This window comes from Mytilus californianus, unplaced genomic scaffold (assembly GCF_021869535.1).
Source record: "Mytilus californianus isolate M0D057914Y unplaced genomic scaffold, xbMytCali1.0.p SCAF_12, whole genome shotgun sequence".
Taxonomy (NCBI): Eukaryota; Metazoa; Mollusca; class Bivalvia; order Mytilida; family Mytilidae; genus Mytilus; species Mytilus californianus.
Window position 1 is genome coordinate 25,167,371 of NW_026262604.1, and position 24,120 is coordinate 25,191,490.

Here is a 24,120-nt window from a genome sequence, read left to right on the forward strand (position 1 = left end):
CTTGTTCCAAATAAGTAAAGTAAAAATTGATTAATTGCTGGCCGATTTGTCAATATAGCAATATTCCTCTATCCAACCTAAGCTTGCGCTTAGACCACAACCCTATGCGTCCTTAGTTGACAGATTAAGCTGCATTGATCTTGGTAATTGTAAAGATATAATAAGGAAAACCTGATCACAGGACTACACTTGGTCAACTCTCGTGTTTGATTACTGTGCGCCATGCATGTTAAGGGTAAGTGTATTAAGAATATCGAGAATAAAAATTCCCTCAGCGGCATTACTGGTGGTGGTCAAATTCATCGAGATAGGTCTCCATACTTTACAGTGGATATTATAAGTGAGTGTTGTGTCCTTTCCATTTCAGCAAAGTGTAATTATGTTGATTCAACATTATTCAGCGATTTTTTAGCGTAGATTCAGGGCGTTTTCTTGATGTGAATAGGTATCAAATATTTGCCACTGGACGTTCACTTACTAACATATCATTGATCCCAAAAATCAATCATTTTGCGCAACTCACCTGACGTTTAATTTCATATCGGTGTGACATTTAGTTTGTACCACTCATTGATAGCACATATTGCAAGAACTTATATAGTATATATGTATCTTCATTATAATTGGTAAAAGCCTAAGACAGATCAAGGCAAGACCACCTTGCGATTCTAAACGTAAAATGTTTTGAGTTCACGTAAAACATCATATACAATTTTACTGCTATTTTCATTTTACAAAAAAGTACAAACAAGTTATATATAAATATATTTTTTTCTAAATTAATGTTTGTTCCCAGTAGACAGGTAGATATTGAAGATATAGTTTACATTACTATACAAGATATCGTCAATAGTGAGAACTCAATACCTGTTGTACAATAATGTATAGAAACCAATTATCTCAAACCCTTTGGGAGGGCCTCACATCAATTTACACTGCGGTATTTTAAATTGAAGTTATTTTGTGTATTAAAAGAAGTGTACCTGAGTTACATTTTATCCTTTGAACATTGTCCTACAAGACAATTCGCCATTGTACGACACAAAGGTTGGTGTCAATTTTTCTGTGACACGATGTGATTTCCCCGGTAACAATAGTTGTGTATTGCGTGTTATTTGTATTGATTTAGCTAAGATGGTAATTTTCTGTGAACATTATTGGAATTAGCTGCTGAAAATATTGTAAAAGGTAAGTTAAAAGTGTGTTTATATTCATGTGTTGTGTTGAGAGCCAGATACTATAAACATGATAAAATTAAGGAGAGAGGTGCTTTTAGTTTATAGATCAAATTTAACTATGTAAAATTCAAATGAAAAAGGATGCTTCCAATGGCATACAGAAAATGGACAAATTGATACTTGAAGAATTAAACCAGTTGAACTAATTTCCCAGTGGCAGATTCAAAGGGGGCGTAGATGGCGTATACTCCCTTTGATTGGAATATATATTATATTCTTGCAAAAATCGTCAAAGAAATATCCGCCTTTCTCCGCTCAGCAGTTCATTTTCAATTTTCTGGGATTACGTTCCCTTTCAAAAATCCTGGATTGATCCCTATTTCGTGATCTTTCGTGTCTAAAGATGATAATTGGCATTAAAATAATATATCAAAATGAGATTATCCGTTCGTGTCTAAAGATGATAATTGGCTTAAAATAATATATCAAAATGAGATTATCATTGTTGAAAATCAATAGAAGTCAAGTTTATATCGGTTTTCTCTAAAAGTGCAAGTTTATTAATATTACGCCATTGGGCAAAACGTTCTAATGAGTTTACATAATTCCACAAAATGACAGAGAAAACTGCTTTCTGTTAATTGATTGGATGCGACATTTGAGTTAACAATTGTAAAATGCTGGTCAACAAGGATGCTTATACAACAAATAAGCAATACAAAAATGATATACAAAGCCTGTTTTAAGAGACCACTCAAGGAAGAACCAAAAAATGGTCTCTTAAGACAAGTGGTCTTATAATACAGGTTCAATCTATATGAAATACACTGCAGGGGGGTCTTAATGTAATGGTCTTATAACACAGGTTTTCGCTGGTATCTTTAACAGGTTTTACTGTAGTTTAGTTTGTGTCTAAAGGTAGGCAAACACTCAAGAAACCTGCGTGAGTGAAGGAATATATAACAAAATTCCCTACCCCATATATTGAGTGATGGAGACTAATGAAAGATTGACGACTTTGCAGTGTCATTCTTAAAAGTTTAATTGATTTTAATCCCATTTTTATTTTAAAACCTTTTCCTCTAAATAAAAAAAATTTTAAAAAATTAAAAAAAACAAATAAACACTACATCTAATAAACAAATGTCTGAAAGGTTTGGTATTTTAGTGTTAGGCAAAACAATTATCTCGGAAAAAAATTCAGTGAAAGACAAACGTTGAATGGTTTTTCTACATGCAAAATACATTTGTATTGTTACCTGGTTAACCATTGACTTCAGCAAAAGAATATTAATATAACGATACGTTTTGTTTTAAACCGGAAATGAAATCAATTTAGATGAAAATGATATTGGTTTGATCATTAAATTGTTTTGACTCTTAGTTAAAAACGCAGGAAGTTATGAGGGTCTAGATTGGGGGTCCTTCATTTCTTTATTTTTTTTCTCTATTCATTATTATTCATTTTTCTCATTATTTTCTTTTCTTTATATTTAGCACCCCATTATCATCTTTTCTTTGTTTTTATTTTGCTTATTTTTCTCCATTTTTAAAATTAGTTTTCTTAATCAGGAAACGCAATATTTTTACGAGTACGGGGTGATCAGAAAACTTGAAAATGAACGAGTATTTTTTCACGTTTGAAAATTGCACAGACAAAGATGTTATTGTTAAAATTTGAATTGAAGAAGACAATTATAATAAACGCAGTTACTAGATCAAATCAAACCTTTTGTTTAAGTTTTGAATTTTTAAAATGTTGAGTTTAGCAATCTCTCTTTCGCTTTTGCCTTGTATCAGGTATTTTTTATATTGATGCAAGGTCTGTGGACTAAAAGTTCCCATCCTAATCGGGTGCAATTCTAAACGTCAAAACAGAAAGCGAAGATATTCGAGGTGTGTGGAATATCTCTTCATGGCTTGAAGACTAACTTAACCAGATACACAATGTAACCTTTTCAAGTTATAAAGGTATATCTTTAAATATATTCTGATTCTTAATTCATGGCAACTCTGGCAAACACTCTTTTCTCAGCACCACTGTCGGATAGAAGAAAGTAGACTTAAAACAAATGTCATTGGCGAGAAAATGGGTCATTTTTTTCATTCAAAAATCATTTGGCACTACTGTGTATTGTAGATATTATAAGGACATTAAAATCTTATAGAATATATCATACACAATTTATCATTCTGGATCATTCAAATTTAATATGCATTACTTATCCTTATTTACCAAACAATTCTCACAAAGATATTAGTTTCCAGTATCAATACAATACAAAGGATATTTTATCTAAATGCTTTACAAAATAAATATTATGAAGATAAACTGACATTCGGGTGAGACCAGGAGATCGACAAATACGTAATTGATCGATTTACTTATACCTACCTGTATTTTTGAACACTTCAAACAAATAAAATTTTATAACCCTTTTTACAATATTTATGTATCGTATAAACTATAAAAGACATGTTGTAAGCCAATTCAATTAAAATTTAAACGTCTAAGTGGTTTGTCAAGGGAATCGGTGTTTAAGTTTAATTTAGGTTTTACCACTCAATATATTGACGTTTAGGGTGAAATATGTAAAATAATTTGTTATTTATTTCAAATTTTAATTTAAATCACTAGTTTAACACATGAAACTAAATAACAAAATCCGCCACGGGCATCAGATAAAAAGAAATAATAAACGTTTCGATAAGACATGTTATTTTTATTTCTGAAGTATACATTAAGAGAAATTTTATGTACAGTTGTAAAACCTTTTAACTATCCTGAATGTACGTAATGTATACCAACCTACACGGCAATTCAATATGGTAAGTTCTTAATTTTCCGTCGCGAAATGTTACTAGTTTGAAATAAAATAACTTAAATTATATAAATTACCATGAGAAAACTATGAGGTGCGACCTTTTGTTCCGTGTTGAAGATTTCCCTTCGACATCGAGATGAAGAACAACCATAAAAGCGTTCTGTATCACAACCGGCTGTATTGAAAGTGCGTGTTGAGATTTCGTGTCATGAATTAATACACAATATAGTGTATTCCAATTTGAAAACATATACTCTCTCAGATCTGTACTTAGTGTCTTTTTGTTGTGGTGATATATAAGTACCATGCCACGTCTAGTCTGTTTTTTGTTAGATATATTTCTGCTTCGTATCGATCTGATGAGTTAAGCCTATTTCAACTGATTTTTATAGTTTGTTCTTATGTTTTACTGTTACACCACTGTACCAGTTCAGGGGGAGAGTCGGCGCGCACCTTCAAACTAGTTAAACCCCACCACATTCTGTATGTGTCTGTCCCAAGTCAGGAGCCTGTAATTCAGTGGTTGTCGTTTATTGCTGTATATCATATTTGTTTTTCGTTCATTATTTTGTACATAAATTAAGCCGTTAGTTTTCTCGTTTGAATTGTTTTACATTTGTCATTTCGGGGCCTTTTATAGCTGACTATGCGAATTGGGTTTTATTCTGTGTCATTTGGTCTCTTGTGGAGAGTTGTCTCATTGGCAATCATATATACCACATCTTCTTATATTTATACTAGTTATATTAGGAGGGAGTGGGTTTGCTCCATGTATTTTAAGGTTAAAAAACAATTTAAACCATATGCAACTTTAATCTCTTGTAATTTCATTTAATTGACCAATCAAAGTTCAAACAATAATTAACCAAATTATGGTAAATTTGGACTTTAAACATAAACTTTCTACAAATTTTGAGAATTTCAGAACCATAACAAAACATATTACATAAACCTAATTTGAATGAAACATTCTTATAGTCATGCAATACGCATGAACACAAAGACGAAACTTTCTCAAACGAATCTTAATACCCAAAACTCAATACTGAAATGTTTTCGAGAATCGTGCATTCTGTATGTAAAAATGTAAAGATAAAGCTATGCCATACTATGAAAGAGATCTATACATCATGTAACGAAAATATATTTTATGTGGTATGTTGTTTGTCTTTTTGTCGTTTTACGTTTGGCCATGACGTTGTCAGTCTTTCCTTGTTTTGTGGTTGGTTTTTTTTTATTGTGCCCTAGGTATTGTTAACAGTGACATTATGTGTAAAACATAACTAACTCACACACGTTACAACCACAAATGTAACCTTAGATAATCTTTATAATCAATAAGTTGTCGTAGCGAAATAATTATGACTTCTTCTAGACCTCGGTAGTAAAAATATCTTTCCCTCAACATTTAATGTTATATTGTTTACGTGTTTATGTTGTTTACGTCAAGATGACATAGCATTCTCTAGACTCAGCCGTATCTTATCCATTCTATTCGCAAATGATTGTTTATTATGTTCAAAGGGACCTGACAGGAAGTCACTGCTATGCTGCTTGACGCTAGTCAAGAAAGGAAGCTGAAGCCCGTCTCCGGGTGCAGGATTTTCTCGCTGCATTGCGTTGAAGACCCAATGATTTCTTTGTTTTCTGCCGTCTTTGGTCGGGGTGTTGTCCCTTTTGAAACATTCCACCTTTCCATTCTCTATTCTATTTCCAATATCCTAGCAATCCTTAGAGTTCTAATTGATGTGACTTTGCATTTATACAGGTAAATTTTGTTCACGTGAAATGCACGTGAATATAGCGTAGACGTGAAATTCATGTGAATATAGCGTAGACGTGAAATGCACATGAAAAAAAGGCATTTGAAATCACCTGAAGTGAGTTCCCGTTAACAGAATTTCACGTGAAATTCACGCGAAATTTGTTTAGTTGTGTACACATCAAACCTGGCAAAGCGCAAGTTCATCTCTTCAAAAGTTTAATCAGCAAGATGTATTGAAACGTATATACAGCCAATTCATCGATGGTTGTTGGACGTTTGAGGGTTTTTTGAAATGCATTGCGCCATTGAAGTATGGATTACTTCGTTCACTTGTTTTCGTTGCTAAAAATGCATCATATTAATACCAGAACATTGAACTATGATTAAAACAATAAGTGTTTCGAGTTCTGCAAATAAGAGGTAGACAATAACAAATGGACAATCAAAAATCATCAGTTGAAGTAAAACCAAAAACACGATAGCAAAACACGAAAAATTACGAAAAGACAACAAAACACTACGGATGTTTTTCAGGGACAAGGGTGCAAACAATATACTTGTATGAGGGTGTTGATGGGGTTTACAGAAAAGAGAATAATAGGTAAAAAGGGCAGAAAAGGGCAAAAATAGGGGAAATAAATAAAGAATAGATCGAGAATACTGTGGTGCTAAAATATAAAAAATATAAAGAATAGAGAATAATGTGATGCTAAAATATAAAGAATAGAGAATAAATAATGTACGTGGTGCTAAAATATAAAGAATAGAGAATTATGGCCAAAAATATGAAGAATTCAGAAAAATTAAAGAATACAGAAATGAAGGACCCCATCCAGACCCTCTTTTTTGAAAGAAAACTCCTGTTATTGGTCTGTGGTTTACTTGGGGTGCTCTACGGCTTGGCATATTGTATATAGACACCCGCCTATTTTTAAAAACTATTTGTTAACCTCCAGTTATGTTTTTCGTCGTTAAGTTGCTGTCTCATGGATGTATAACCCACATCTCCTTTTATTCATATTCTATAGTATCCACAATAAATTCGACCGCCATGAAAGTTTGAGAACGCAGAAAATCTTACGCCAAACCTAAGCAGGTAAACACCAAACGCAGTTATAATCAGACAGTAGTTCATTTTCAAATAATAATCAGAGTGAGATATTGAAAATGTCGTTGAGCAAAACCGAATATTTCATTGTTGATGAATAAAAAACATGTTTACAAACGTCCCTACTTATAACAAATAAATTCTAAGGTTTCAAAATATGCGATATCAAACATGACACGTGGACAATAGATTATGTTAATGCTTTTCACCTCATTTGAAAGAAGTGCTTTCAACTACGTTTTGGAATATGAAATAAGTATTGATATTGACAAATATAAGCTGTACGAACATGATGAAGTAAATGTTCGAATTTAACTGAAACGAACTTAAAACTCCCATCCATGCGTAATTGATTTATATGTTATACAATGTGCATACGTATGCAATGTGTTTACATATTAAATAATTTGTTTACTAACAAAGATGTGTATATGTTCAAAATTTGTTTAGCGGTCGGCTCTTGTGGGTTTAACGAACACGTTTCATTTGTAGCCTTTTGTGGTGTTCGAATTGTTATCTTGCTACGCTTTATCAGTGACGTTTATGAAAAAACGGAAGAAAATTAAATGTTTGGGAAAAGAGCAGTTTACAAGAAGAGGCATACAGTCGCAACCGAAGTTCGAATCAAGTTTACAATATTTTGGCCATATTCAGGACAAGAGAACGTTTTATAACCAATCAGTAGGTCGGTCATATTATAACCAATCAGTAGGTCGGTTAAAAAAAGTAACAGATCAGAAACATTGTAGTCTTAAACACTATTCTTCTGAAAGGGAAAAGATAAGAAAAGATTACCTACAAAAGTTATTATTCACGTCACTTCAACTAAGATTTTACCCAAAAGTACCCAGAGTAGTTTGTTCTAACTGGTAACCTAAAATATAAAGCTCGGGGTTAGGGAATGTGGCACTATGTTTGTGTTAAAGAACGCGTAACCTTTTGTACACATTAGGTTATTTTTACTTACACATTAGGGGATGGTCTTGGAAAATTCGGGGGTTGTGGGGCTCGGGGTTGGGTTCGAAATGAATATTCTCGTCTGCCAAGAACTTAAAATGAAGATTAAGCGTGCCAAAGATGGGATGAAAATGAAAATTCTAATATTTGTAATATGAAATACTGCTGTACAAAATCGAAAATAAATTTTCGCGCAATTATAAAAGCCAGACTCGCTAGATGTGAAATTGAATTTTTCAGGGGGAAAAAACTACCACACCCCATCCTCCAGTATACCATTAAATGTTCCCCCTTAGGACTGTGCTTGAGGCGACTATTTGAAAACCATAGCTGCTTTAAAATCAGTCTTTGATTGCGTTGCCGTAATTTTATATCAATATTTATGATTCGTTTCTATTTTATAAATTGACCACAAATTATGGTATCTGAAATGATACCTTTAACCTGACCAGGAGTTTAGGAGAATGTCAAATATCTCTTTATAATAGAAACTTCCGTAGGATTATGATAACTTTTTAATCAGATCCTAACGGGAGCGGATTGTTGACATAATACTATACAAATCGCCCTGGACAAAGACACGATACAAAGACGTAGTAGCACGGTATTATACCATAATACAAATAGTACAGGTGGATCAAGAGGATCAAGTAGATATTGAAGATGTTTACTACAAGATACCTGTTGAGGGTCTTTATGCTGGTCGTACTTTCAGATGCTTTAACTTTGGAAAGTCGCCAACAGTTGTCGTATGTCATTATATGAATAACACATAGCTGAGAGGGTGATAGAGCTGATTGTTACCCCGAGAAAACATTGTCAACTAAGGCGAAGCCAAAGTTGACAATGTCTTTTCGAGGGGTAGCAATCTGCTATATCACTCTCTCAGATATGTGTTATTTAATTTATTATACTGAATGTTCTGTTATTACTGTCTATTAAATTTCAAATTCAAAGTAATAAACTATGACGTCTTGTACATAACAACCATCCGTATTTAATAAAGCGCACACTTGATCAAGCGTCTCCGTGAAGGGTAATAGAGTATTTACCATAAGATAGAGTAAATTGTCTCCCTCGTATTAACCAATCAAAATCTGGCATTTTGACATGAAGTATAATAAATATAAATGTGTTTGGTTAATTGGGTATTTAAGGCAGGTCTTTAATTTTTTTATAAAATGTGATCACTCTTATATGCTCGGGATGATTTAGAGCTTTACATATTGTACAGGCGGGATACTCCTATTATTTCTGTTTCCCCATAATTACAAATTAAAACCATTATACATGATTTTCGAACCTAAATCTGAGCAATAACTAAATTCCTACCAAGAACCGAACGCTTTGCTACAACTGTCAAGTTACAAGTAGTAACGAACGAAACAGTAACCAAACAACAACATAACAAAATACATCTACAGGTCAACATTCAGTCGTTTTAAAAATATTTACCCTCTTGAGCCTCAGAGAAATTGATACTTTAGTGTCACTATTTTATCAAGTGAGATGTTTATAACGGTAGAGTGTGTAACTACCACTATTTGTTTGCTTTACGATACAAGTATTTGACGAACATTTTCATTAACGAGTGGAAACTCTCAACACATGTCAGGGAGAGGGACCGTACGCATAAAAGCTATAAATGATTTGCGGAGTACATATACTTTCACTTCCACGAACGAGTGAAAACTCTCAACACAGTTCATGGAGAGGGAGAAGAACGCATACAAATTATAAATAATCTGCGGAGTAGATACAGTTTTGACCTTTGTCACCTTTTGTAAATTGTTTACTAAAATAAGCCTTTCGTCGTGTGAATTATAAAGTTCCGTACTTGTTTGAGGAATATTGATGTATCAATTTTCATCGTATTAAAATATTTTTTCTATAAGAAATTTGGATCTGATAATTATATGTGTGAATATATAGCCGTGTCTTTTGATTTATAACAATTACTTTTTGAAACCTTGCACTCGCCTACCTCTCGGAAAATAATTTAATGAGTTAATTTAAACCAAAATGTACAATGAATTCTACAGATAAATTATTCGATTAAGATTCTCGACAGAAATAATTGAAGAGATAATTTCTATGTCAAGATTGATATACATCTCCGAGGGCCAAGTGTAAAATACAAGTCGTTTAATTTATGTTGGTTTTTGTATACGAGGACATTTAATTTTTTCTCAACTTCGTGCGACAGGGACAAAAATGATCCGTTAAGTACGAAATGATAATAAACGATTTTCCGTAATACAATAGAATAAATTTGATAGAAATATGAAACGAGATTTGAGATATGTAAAATATATAATTACCTACAACTGTGATCAATCAAAAATGTGAATTTTATGACTTATTTGACACGAAAGTGTATACACGTACGACAACTGACTGTTTGTATGTTAAACATACTTGTGAAAAATATACATGGAAGTATTCTAGTACCTACCCGAGGTTAGGGTCTCACAATCATAGTCATATCAAAATGGATTAGATTTGTTATACATTCGGAGTAATCAAAACTTGATTTTTCCGGGAGACTTGACAGCTTTTTGTGTGGAAATTATCCAATTTAAACAAATTGTAGCGAATTTAATTTTCAACAATGAGCGGATTTCTGAAGTATATTTGTTTGTTCAATCAAAAGGAAAGATATTCTCCATTATGGAGTGTAAATAATTTTCAATTTAAGAGGGATGGAAAGCACAACGAGGAAATATGGTGAGCATTTAGTAAACAAATTTTGATAAATTATTTTTTCATGTTTTTGGCCACGGTTGGTTTTGGTTTTGGTTTGTTTGGTAGGGGGGTCTTTTTGTAATTGAATAATACAGCACTGTCCGTGATTTCAGAGTTTAGTAGTTAAGATACTACATAATAGTTCGTACATTGGTATTTTGCTATTTATAACAGATTCCATGCACCCTTCGAAAAAGAAGTTAACCAATCGACAATTTAATAACCGCTTATTCTTTCTAGCAAATCAGAAGCAATTAAAAGTATTTTAGATAAATAGATTTAAATATACAACGAAATTTAATATAATAAGACAAGCCCAAACGTTTTCTTACATGTAAATGTATATATCTTTTTTTATTCAAATCTAAACAAATTTGTAAATTAAATAATTATTTCAATTTTAAGTTCAATGTATAATTTATTTCATTCAAATCCGACAAGCAAACATACAAAAACATTAAGTATCATGTTCATACAAAATCTAAATCATACAAAGTTTAAAATTTTATAAAGAGATGCTCACGCAGCACAGAGTAGAGAGTCTAACAATGTCTAATAAAATAAATTTAAATTGTTGATTTTTAACTAAGAAATTCTGCGTCTCCATCGACCAAAAATGAACTTATTTCTTGTACCCGTTAGTTGTAAAGCTTCCAATATTTGACTTCCTTTGCGAAAATAAATCTAGCAATATAAAAAAATCTTAGCCAAAATTGTTAATTTTTATATTTAAAAAAAAGTAGAATGCTTTCCTTTAATTAGCAAAATCTTCTTTTAGGTGTGAATAATAGGGATAGTCTTGTACGTCAATGAACAGTTACCACACAACACAATAAAACAAAGATCTACAGGTCAACATTTAGTCGCCTTTTAAGTGTTACCTTCTGGAGTAGTGTTGTACGTCGAGATGTTTATAACGGTGCAAGTGTGTAAAAACCACTATTTGTTTGTTTTCTGACTGGTAAAAGTAGCAGAACCATTTTAAGATAAAATTTATTCTATACAAAAAAAAATCATTTGATACTATATAAAAATATATTGTCATTAAAAATTCAAAAGTTTAAGACTGACAATCAATCCAATTGCGCAAATAAAATAGACAAATACAACTATAATTACACAAAACTTAAAGATGGACACAAACACTGAAATTTCGGGTATACTCAGGAGCCCCGGGAGTGTAAATAGTTCCTGCTCAACTAGTCAGAAATGATTTGATTGTTGTTTAATACAACTCACAAAGAAACTAGACTCTGGTTGATTCAAAGATTATACATTAACGAGAAAGTCCCTACAAACCCCTCAAACCCTCTATTTTTTTGTTTCACACTCTTTTGCGACAAATATATAGTATACAAACATTAAACTGAACCGTTGTGGTATGTTGTGGTAATCAAGATGTCCTGGGCATGGCACCCCAACATTCAAATTTGAAGCCAAATCCGTGCCTCTCCTTTTTTTCGGTTGACACTCTTTTGCAACAAATATATAGTATAGAGACATCAAACTGTACAGTTATGGTATGTTATGGTAATAAAGATGTCCTGGGCAAGGCACCCTAACATTCAAATTTGAAGCCACATCCGTGCCTCCCTTTTTTTCGGTTGACACTCTTTTGCGACAAATACATAGTATAGAGACACCAAACTGTACAGTTATGGTATGTTATGGTAATAAAGATGTCCTGGGCAAGGCACCCAAACATTCAAATTTGAAGCCACATCCCCGCTCTCCCTCTTTTTTCGGTTGACACTCTTTTGCGACAAATATATTGTATAAAGACATTAAACTGTACAGTTATGGTATGTTATGATAATAAAGATGTCCTGGGCAAGGCACCCAAACATTTAAATTTGAAGCCACATCCCCGCTCTCCCCCTTTTTCGGTTGACACTCTTTTGCGACAAATATATAGTATAAAGACATTAAACTGTACAGTTATGGTATGTTATGGTAATAAAGATGTCCTGGGTTGACACGTGACAATAAAATAATTGTAAATATACATTTAACATAAATCTAGTTCACAGGTGTAACCTTGCATGTTTCTCAGGTAAAAGGAGAACAAAATATGTACCACAGACATATTTCTGTCTAAGACAGGCATACATTTTTCATATTATTTATTTTATAGGCGATTTAAAGTAATTTTTTATACCTCCTATTCTCTCGAATTATGCAAAATAAAGAATTTATTCTAATGCTGTTACACCTGTCCTTTGGGGACCAAAACCACCTTAAATACGATTAAAACATTCGGTTGTACAGCACATAGAGTGTAAGCAAATCGTTAGGGGGGTTGAGTTAAAAATGTATACAAACCACTAGGTTGTTACGAAATACAAAAGCTGTAACGATTATTTCTTTACCTTACTGCACTCATATTGCTCTGTGTTTTGCGATTAAAAATGTTACCTTTCAATAAAAATTAACTTTACATTCCAAAGATAATTAAGTTGGAAAGGACACTGGGGCAGGGTTTAAACGAAATACCTCTTCATGAGGTACCTTAATGACTTAAAAGGAACATGCACATAACATATGAAGGGTTAACGCAGATTAAAAGAACTCTCCCTGGATATTTAGTGGTAAATTTAACAGGGATACTTGATGGAATGCTGTACACCAAGTTTTATTGTTTAACAGCAATATGGTCAGTAAAAGAATCAATTTGAATGTTAAAAAAAGTTTAGAAGAACTAAACCCTCCCCAACACATTTTCAAAAGAATGATCAGCTCTGGAAATGTGATATGTATACGTGAAGCAGACTAAATGGACCACCTGTAGTCCATACTTTATTACTCGCGTTTTCTTTGCCCATTAATATTTGCGTCTCGCCATTTATAACGCCATAATGTTTTGGTTATCAATTACAATATGTAAAACAAAAATAGAACTGAAATACATGATATTTAATCATTATTAAACGTATGAGGTATTGACAACGTGACATGGTTTTAAAACAGCAATGGCTGCATTTTATAGTTCTGTGTGACTCATTGTTAAACCTCTTCTTGTATCGTCGCGATAAAGCACGTTTGTGCTGATGCGGCGTAAAGCAAGCATCAATCAATCAAACAAACCTCTTTTCTTGCACTGATCATAGGTATTTCGAATTTTTCAATATCATTTCCAACCCTATTTGCTAAAGCACAATTTTTTGTACAATAACATATTTCATTTTATGTGACTCATCTGACACGACGGAAAAGAATGATTGATAGATTGATGGCTGTTTTACGTCCAGTGACAAGTATCACATAAAGATTTATGATAAAAATGTTAATGAGATATGAATGCACCCTCCTATGTACCAAGGCGTGTCCAGAAAGATGATTAAGTTTTCATTAGAATCATATTGCTATCAAAAATACTAAAAAAGAACTTATTTATGTGGCCAGGACTAATACTTCAAAAATGTTTATATCCTCCGATTTAAATGCTGCCAAATGCCTGTCGATGCATGCTTTTTTATAAGGTAGAAAATAAACACTTTAAAGACTATTTATAAGACAATGTTTTACTTGTTATTAATTAAATACATTTTACTGTCATTTTGATGCAATAACCGTATTGTAAAGGATCTCCTTTCCTTTATCCTAATGACTGTTCAATAAAAGACGAAGCAGTCCTGATTTGGTCTTGTGTTGATTGATCTAGTATTTTTATTTGATGCTATTTTCTTTTCTAGTGCTCTACATAACTCTGAATCTTCCCTGAGTCACATTGGAAGTATGGAGACGCTGATCGATGCGCCATCTATAGCAGAAGACAATCCAGAGGTTATGTTAGGTAAGTGTTTTTATGTGCCTGCTTTGTGAACTTAGCTTGCCAAGGCTCCGTGTTGAAGACCGTACTGTGACCTATAATGGTTTACTTTTATAAATTTTGACTTGGATGGAGAGTTGTCTCATTGGCACTCATACCACATCTTCTTATATCTATATATTATACAAATATGTGTCATAACTGTTTTATTTTTTTTTAAGAAAAGTTAGATTCATGCCATCCTTCGTCCTTTCAAATCTTGGTTAATATTCATTATATTTTAGTTTTATCTTTATACATATCAATCAATAAATTCAAATAAAAAAATCACACGATTTGCATAACTTTATGCAAAAAATTCCCCGTAGCGCACCTGGTCCTTTGTATGGCTTCTGTGCGTAGTAGATTCATTACTTAATATAGCAGATTTATAATTTATCTGCATCTACTTTTAATAGTATGGACATGGAACTAAACTACATACAAATTTTAATAGTGAAATTTCATAATTAAATGCGTTTGATTTGATTTAGTTGACACCATTAAAATTTGTTATTTTTATTTTATTGCTGTCATTATTTATTTGGCATATATGAATTGTATTTACATATTGTGGTATATATTATGCCATTGAAGAATGCAATATTGGAGTAGCCATCTACTTTTTACCCAATATAAAAATAAGGAGATGAGGTATGATTGCCAACGAGACAACTATCCACCACAGTTCAAACGAAGTGGATGTAAGCAATTATAGGCAACCGCACGGCCTTCAACAATGAGAAAAACCCATACTGCATAGTCGGCTATAAAAGGCCCCGACATGAAAAATATGAAACAAATCAATTGAGAAAACTAACGGCCTCATTGATAATAAAACATTTTATGAAAAACAAATATGACATACATGAACCAACCAAGTAGTTTTTGTTTGTTTTGTTGTTGTTATAGCCCTTGTCTGTACGTCTGTCTTGTGGAAGGTGTCGTTGGCAAGTGATCACCAACCAGCTTTGAGAAATAGTTGAAAATTGTAAAAGACACCGTAAAACATTTAAAAATCACCTTAAATATTTTAAAATGTTACAATGTAATTTTCATCGTATCATTACTGAAAATAATTAATTAATCAGACATTTGTATTGTTACATGTAATTGAGAAGTAAAGCACCGTCGGCAGACGAATTTAATTTTGAATAATCACTCAATCCTTAAAAATTTGAATTAGCCACTAAGTCTATTTAAAATGTTCAAATCAGTCTTATATGTCTTGACTTGTTTGGCTCCTAAATTTACCCTTTAATAGCGTGATCATCAATAAAACGTACATTTTCGTAGGACTGCAACCGTTAATATTGATACCTAGTATTTCAAATGTCATTGCAGCTAGCAAAATAAGTAGTTTTATCCTGTTGGTAGCTGAACTGTGCAGTATAATTTATTGCGTGTTCTATTTCTACGACATATGTCTAAACAGGCAAAGAGGAGGATTCGTTTAACAAAGAATTGTCTATCGGCAATTTGTACAAGATTTTCAAATAGTCTCACTGAAGAGACATTTATTGTCGAAATGCGCATTTGGTGCAGAAAAATTGGTACAGTTAATGTTTAGTTTCCTTTGATCATACTGTCTTCTATTTTGATAGATCATCAAAAATATTAGGCAATGTTTTCACGTAACAATGCAGCAAAGTTATCCATTCATACCTATCCACGTCAATTTATTAATGAAATGAAATGCGTTCGACTTCATTCATACTTAATTCAAACAACCGAACAACTATCGCAACATTTTGTACGCTTAAAAAGTATTGGATTTTCTATTTCGTGCTATTTTATATTCTAAAGAAAAAAAAATATTGTTAAGACAAATTGCTGATAAAAAAATAATGGCATGGCATTATTTTTTGATACTGAATTCATCAGCTCGCTTTAGCGGGCTGCTTGATATTTTTGATAATAAAGTCAGTATCTAAAACAAAAAATGCCATCATTCCATATGTATAAACCATATATATAAACTCACGACTTGCTGTATATACACTGGATATTATGGTGGAGGATAATTTTCATTCATATTTTACAAAGGATTTAATGTGTTTTAATATGTACAGATACTTTTAATATAATTTATCGGTCTCATCCGAGTGTTCCTAAACAGGAGGGAAATACGAAAGAAGAAGAAGAACCCCAACCACGTCATATCAAGCTACATGTACCAACACCACGTGTTGTTGGTTGTTGTTTGTCTTTTGGTGGCTTTCGGCTGTTGTCTGCTCTATGGTCGGGTTGTTGTCTCTTTGACACATTCCCCATTTCCATTCTCAATTTTATTCTTCTGTACCTCAATTTTCTCAGAGGTATCGGGTGTTGAGGGTTGGTTTGGTATCTTATACTTTACAGTATGTATGGTTATTTTTGTTATCCCTTTTATCTCTAATTGTTCAATTATTATTCTTTCAGATTTCCTTACAATGCAGAGTTTAAGAGACAGATATAATGAGAAAGACCTGTTTGAGGTAGAGTTAACGGCACAATATGTTAACGAACAGGACTTTGATAACTATGTCAGAGAATTTGTCATTGATGATGCTATCTCCGAATGTTTCGCTGCCTCTGAAGACTCAAGTCCTATATTTTCATTTCCGGTAGGTGGCAATAAATTATTATCACATCTTTTTTTCTTACATTAGAGACATTTTCTCGATGTGTTAGTGAGTGCGCATACCTAGCATGTTCTGAATATAATAAAAATACAACAAGTTATTCGAAATAAATGAACATATTACCTACTTCAGCCAGGTCAATCCTATTTCAGTATAAACTCATCATAGCTACCAGGATTAAAATTTTGTACGCCATATGCGTGTTTCGTCTACCAAAAATCTCACCAGTGACGCTCTAATTAAACAAGTTGAAAAGGCCAAATAAAGTACGAAGTTGAAGAGTATTTAGGCCCCAAAATTCCGAAAGGTTTTGTCAAATACAACTTGGGTAATCTATTCCTTGGGTAAAAAATCCTTAGTATTTCGAAAAACTCAAAGTTTTGTTAACAGTAAATTTATGATTATGACCATATCAAGGATAATTCATGTCAACACAGAAGTGCTGCCTACTGGGCTAGCAGATAGTACGTTTTTTGCTATTTTTACTAATTTCACAAATATACAACGATGTATACGTATCTTTATAAGATGATATATTTTGATACAACAAATTGCATTTGCTGTTATGTCATGATGGTCAACAGTGGCAACCAAATATTTTTCATCAATAAATCCTTTAATGTACAAACATAGTTGACTGATAATGGCAAACTAAGTGTTACTTACTTTGGTATGGACGCGTTTTCACTGGAATAGCAGCCGGGTAGGAAGGGTCTTCCCCGACACACTTTTTGGCCAAAGTGAAATTATTGAAAACAAAAAACAACAAAATAGAAGAAACTAACTAACTCTAGACTAATAGACTAGAGAAATGTTTTTTGATGGTCACTTTCAGAAAAGAGGGACGAAAGATACCAGAGGGACAGTCAAACTCATAGATCGAAAACAAACTGACAACGCCATGGCCAAAAATAAAAAGACAAACAGACAAATAATAGTACAGATAACACAACATAGAAAACTAAAGACTAAGCAACACGAACTCCACAAAAAACTGGGGGTGATCTCAGGTGCTCCGGAAGGGTAAGCAGATCCTTACCAGACAGATCAGAAGTTTGCCTCCCATTCTTCAGTCTACTATTAGTGGAATCGAATAGAATGGAATGGAATGGAATGGTCAAATAGAATAAAAATAAATACTGTAAAATATAAATTCAGTTAAAATAAAATAAATCTCAAGAATCCCCATTAGCACTCAGACAGCCCTTTGTCTGTGCAAATTTGTTAGCCAATCGGAGATTATTTTTTTTTTTGGTCTGAAAAAATCGTTAATTGTAATACAAAACATTTTCTTAATAGTTTCAGAAATCGTCTAATTCACCTGCAAAACAGAACCGCTTGAAAAAGAAACTTGTCCACAAGTCGCCTCAAGAGGAAATGATACTAAGTGATGAGGATTCAAGGTCAAGTGATTCAAAAAGGTCAAAGTTGATCGGTAATATTTTCAACCGGAAGCAGAAGGGTAAGGAGAATATGAAACCGATCAAAGAACCAGATCCAAAAGAAAACGGTGACATTACAGGAGCAATAATCGATGCTTGTGAGCATATTACAAATACATATAAACAGCCTACAGGGAAACCAGACTCTACTATAAGTGAGAAATCACCAAAAAAAGACTCAAATAAAAATCAGGGAATAGTTAAAAATGGCAGCATAATTAAAGAAAGTGATAATGTTAGTCGTAGGACCAGTGTTGGTAATCGGTCACGTGACAGTAGTTCTTCTCGGCGTCTACCTCCGGTTCCATCCGATTCCAGCCGATCAGAAAATTCTATGCCGAGGAGAAAACACTCGACTGCTTCGTCTACGGGTACTTCAAGAAGGACACCAAAAAAGTCGGAAACACTTATTGATGAACTGTTGTCAAAGAGCGATGCTGATTTGGTAATTATGATATTTTTATTAAAAATTTAACATGGAGAAGGATTTTTAATTTTGTTACAATCAAGACATTCATATTCTTTATTTGCAAAGCAGTAGTTACACGCTATAGCAACACAAACATATTTACATTGTGAAACACAATAAACAGCAGAGAACAATATTCTAAGATAGTACAATAGACGAAAATCAACTAATTAGATGTGATCTTATCTGCCAAGCAGATTTCAAATAATTACAAAATTTTCCAACTAATGATCTAGATTTTGTTTGATACAAATACCTTAGTTTTGTCATATTTGGCCACGAACAATTATAATATTTTGGTAAAAACTGCAGCCTTACAAATCTATACACATGACACATTAAAGTAAAATGGTTCTCATCTGCAACACTTTTCATATTACAACAAGTACATAATCTGTTTTCACTTGGTATATTTGTATACCGCACAACCTCAACATTTAACTTCATAGTACCGCTACGTAGCTTTGATTTCAAATTGAATATTTCGTTTTTCTCTCATTAAGTTAATGTCATCTGAAATTTAACAATGTTTACAGTCGGGTCCCATTGTTTCATCAATTTCAATATACTAAGTAAAAAAAATGAAAAAAAAATAATTTCCCACACTATGAGAGTTATCATATGGTTTAAAAAGAGATAGAGAAATACAGAATGTCAATTTTCTGTCATACCTAATTATTTTTCGACTGTTTTGGTGCTACTTTAAGGGTAGAATTACAAATATAAATGTCAAATGTTCCTCAACATTTTTATTTAGTATGCAATATATTATTGTGTTTTGTTCTTCATAAAGGCGTCCACTTTAAACGGTATGTCATATGATTCTTTGAGAAAAACAAGGGACCGAATGGGTGACACGGTACTACACAGATGTGTCAAGGAAGATAAAACTACCTCAACTAAAACATTGTCTACTAAATATCCTCAGATGTGTTCAGAACTAAACAACGACCGGTTGTCTCCATTAGAATACTCAGTGAAGGTATATATCATTTATTCATTAAACTGATACGAGAGATTTTCGTCATAGAAATATTCCAGTAAAACAGTGTTCCCTAAGAACACGTTGCAGGACAAATTGCAAATTTTGGACGGTTCAACAAACGTGTTTTAATACAAATATATAGATAATGTATAAATTAAAAATCCTATATTACCTCTTCACTCAAAATTAAGGGAAACGTGGTAAATATTCTTAAATTTTTTGACAGTATTATTTGGATTATTTGTAAAATATTTAGTAATAGAATAGCCTAGATCCGTTAGAAGCAAAATTAAGAACAAAAACAAAAACGCATAGTATATACCCATGCAAATTTGTGAATGACAACCAATATTGTCTGCATCGGATCAGATAAAAAAACATGAATTGTATTAGTTATTGAAATCTATATATATAACTATGGATACAATTAGCAATTCAAGGAAAAGTCTGCTGAATTAAGCTGCGTCACATGAGCAATTAGTATTTCGAAAGCTAACTTTTTAAAACTTCGATACTTTGCATCAATACAATTGACCAGCGAAAGAAAGTTTTTTAAATGTTTTATGCTTTATCTTGCAGCTTGGCAAATGTGATTGTATGCTGATTTTACTTGAAAAATCTCGTTCGGACGGAGTACTTGAATCTCTAACAGTGCCCCGACTACTTAATATGGCAGCTCAGTATGATCAGGTATAACACAGTCATATATAATTTGTATATCACATGGTTAATGGATGTGTACACATCAATGAGGTGGAAACTCCTCGGCACAAAAAAAAAAGACATTTAAGAGTCAACATACGGTCCTCAATTACAGGCTTATAATATGGTATACCAGACGCGCGTTTCGTCTACCCAAGAATCATCAGTGGTGTTCGAATTAAAGCAGTTGGGAGGCTAAATCAAATACAGTGTTGAAGTCTTAGGACATTGCAAATCTGATGGCGGATTACATACTCAACCTCACAGTTTGACTGGGGTATATTCATATTGTCATCCCTGGACTTCTCCTTATCCAACAGTAATATCCATTCTAAAGAGGGTTGTCCGTTTGCCATTGCGGAATGTATAAATACGCAGACTCGTCTAGTCGGAATAGGGATGTTAAATCCAATGCCTCCTGTTGAATTCATGCAGGGCCCAGGTCGTTGACCTTTATTTCCACAGGTGTACCTGTAATTTTGAAGTTACAAAGTCCCGAACCTTCAAACTATAAATACTTTTTTAACAGCTGACCTCTGATTTCCTAAAGTATTGTTCAGTTAATACCTAATTATATAAACAAGTAGTATTCTTTTCTTTTGCCCTTTAATAGTCGGATTTTTTAGAATCTATGCGAGTCCGAAGTCCATGATACTTTATTTCTCCAGATGGCACTGCAATGTTTGATATTAAAAAAATATGAAATTTCACTAAGACATTTTCTTAACATCGAACCTCTGATTTGCTAAAAGGTAGTGTGTAGGTCTCCAAACATTATTTTGTTCATTTTGTTGTTTTTTTCTTCAATTAAACGCCGATTTTACAGGTACTATTCTTTTTTTTTTATCTTTAGTCGGAATGTTTGGAATCTTTGCTGAATTTACTACCTAAAGGAGAGGGCAATCCCCTGGAACTACCTCCAGACAGTCTTGGTAATACGGCTGCTCACGAAGCTACCAGTAAAGGTCATCTCCGGTGTTTACAGGTATTAATTGGGTTTTTACTTACATTTCGTCATTTTAAAAGGTATCCAGTGATGGCAAAGTGAGCATATCACAAAAACATATAAACAGTCATCATAGAAACACGACTCTAATACAAGTGATAAATTCAAAAAAGACGTAAATAAAAATAAGGGAATAGGTAAATATTGCAGCATAATTTAAGTAAGTGATTATGATAGTAAACAACAACAACAAAATCGAAGCAAGTTGTGTGTTCACCTCTTTGTTCAACAGTCAATGGCAGCTCAAATAGGAAGATAAACAACAACAACAAAATCGAAGCAAGTTGTGTGTTTACCTCTTTGTTCAACAGTCAATGGCCGCTCAAATAGGAAGATAATTAATGAATCTCGGTAAACAGTCACCAAAGATACTAGGCTGAAAACTTGGAACGCCAGATGCGCGTTTCGTCTACATACGACTCATATGTGGCGCTTGAATAAATATTGGAAGGGCCAACTCAAATACGAAGTTGAAGAGCATTAAAGCCGCAAGTTCTGAATATTTTATTTGTCCCAATGCAAGCTACGGGATAGAAAACTCTTAGTGTGTCGAAATATTCCACATTTTATCAACAGTAAATTTGCAGGAAATATTAACTTATGATATTTCACGTCAACACAAAAATTCTGACTACTAGGCTGGTGATACCCTCGAGGACAAACGTCTTCGAGCTGTGACATCGACCAAGGTATTGTAAAAACTCACTTCCGGTAACACCGTTATCAATTTAACGACTGTTATACAAATATTCATCAGTGTATAAGAAGTTAAATCACAAAAATTCTGAACTCCGAGGAAAATTTAAAACGGAAAGTCCCTAATCAAATGACAAACTGATCAAAAGCACAAACACATCAAACGAATGGACAACAACTGTCATATTCCTGACTTGGTACAGGCATTTTCTTATGTAGAAAATGGTGGATTGAACCTGGTTTTATAGAGCTAAACCTCTCACTTGTATGACAGTCGCATCAAATTCCATTATAATGACAACGATGCGTGAATAAAACAAACAGACATAATAGGTCAAAATGTCAAAATGTCAAAATAGGGGTACAGTAGTCAACACCGTGTCACAATCTTATCACAACAAAAACAAACAAATATTTAACAAAGAAGCACAAAAAAGCATAAATCACATTTAACAACCTCGTTCATTGCTTATTTATTTTCGTATTTTATTTATTTATGCCAAATCAACCCATAAAGGATCGAGGGATTTTAAGCACTGTGACCGAATCGCAATTTTAACATTAACCCTGGCATAGAATCGCGTAAGGCATTCAAAAATATATTTTACTTTTCAGATCTTGTTGGATAATGGATATGATGTTTGGTCCAAGAATTCAGAAGGATTATGTCCTATACAGCTTGCCATACATAATCACCACACGGAATGTTACGGGTTCATGTTATTATTTGAAAGTTCTCGATGTCTTGCAAGTGAAGCTGCGCACCAGTACAATAAAGCAGTCAGGTATTGTGATTTTCAGTGAATACAAAATTTGAATTGACGCTCAAAACACACGCTCTATTGTCAAAGACATTCAATGGTCGTTTTAAAGTTTGTGGATGCAATTGCATTTTTCTGCTTTTACAAATAAACTTGCACATGCATAGAGTAAAGGAATTAGCAAACAGGATATTTTATTTTATAGTATAATGTTTTAAAGGGAGGGTCTTACAAATAAAAAAATCACATAAAAAATTATCATTACATAATTCCTTCAAATACTAATAATGTCGCCGTATGAAATGAATCTACATATGGAGACAGTGTAGATCAGTAGTATTATTGTTTTTAATCGTATTGTGAATCGTTCAAAATAATTTGAGTTTCTATTTTTGTTTTTAAGTAATGTTGTAATATATATTACAGGTTAAGAAATTCTAAGATGTCAAACTACGACGCTTTTGTTATGGTATGTATACATCAATTAAATTGTGGAGGGGCCTGATGGGAGGGTCTCATCACGATTCACGAGTTGATTTTTTTGTCAATCACGATTCACAGATAATAAATTTCCATGATCACGGATCACGAAAATATAAAAAAAAAATCTGTAGAAAAACGGATCACGATAGCGAAAATGCGCCGAGCACGATGAACGAAAATAACCCATCAGGCCCCTCATTGTGAGGACCACACATTTGACATGTTGTATTATTATACACAGGGATAAAACACAACAGGGCAATATCGTTTCTAATGGATCAATGAACTTCGAACTCGTTTTGAACCCTAAAGACACACTCAGTCTCGCTCCTGTTGGAGTTGGGGCGATTCCCTCCGTTTTGGTTTGTTACCTTGATTTGTATACTGTTAATTGTTAAATGAGATTTGAACATCGTTACACTACTGTTTCTTAAATCTTTCAAATCCGCCCATCCTTTGTCATTGATTCTGTCTTCATCGCATTGTAACCTATGTAGTACTGTCAATCTTTACTTTTTCTTTCACACTTAGTCAATGAAGCTCGATTACTATACTTTCAAACATTT

General features: G+C 33.1%; 1 protein-coding gene across 2 annotated transcripts in view; it reads left to right on the forward strand.

The window, feature by feature from the left end:
* Positions 1 to 961: 961 nt before the first annotated feature.
* The window catches only part of LOC127721609 (uncharacterized), a 28,672-nt gene continuing 5,513 nt past the window's right edge, over positions 962 to 24,120 (forward strand). Inside the window, exons 1-9 of one of the 2 annotated variants that reach the window (XM_052228371.1) lie at positions 962 to 1,188; positions 14,271 to 14,371; positions 16,808 to 16,992; positions 18,310 to 18,897; positions 19,715 to 19,903; positions 20,486 to 20,596; positions 21,462 to 21,593; positions 22,926 to 23,095; positions 23,498 to 23,540. In XM_052228371.1, coding sequence (XP_052084331.1) covers positions 14,314 to 14,371; positions 16,808 to 16,992; positions 18,310 to 18,897; positions 19,715 to 19,903; positions 20,486 to 20,596; positions 21,462 to 21,593; positions 22,926 to 23,095; positions 23,498 to 23,540 — 1,476 coding nt within the window. In that variant the 5' untranslated portion in view covers positions 962 to 1,188; positions 14,271 to 14,313. Of the gene's footprint in view, positions 1,189 to 10,118; positions 10,561 to 14,270; positions 14,372 to 16,807; positions 16,993 to 18,309; positions 18,898 to 19,714; positions 19,904 to 20,485; positions 20,597 to 21,461; positions 21,594 to 22,925; positions 23,096 to 23,497; positions 23,541 to 24,120 lie in introns of those variants that run through there. The other variant, XM_052228370.1, reaches the window with a different exon arrangement.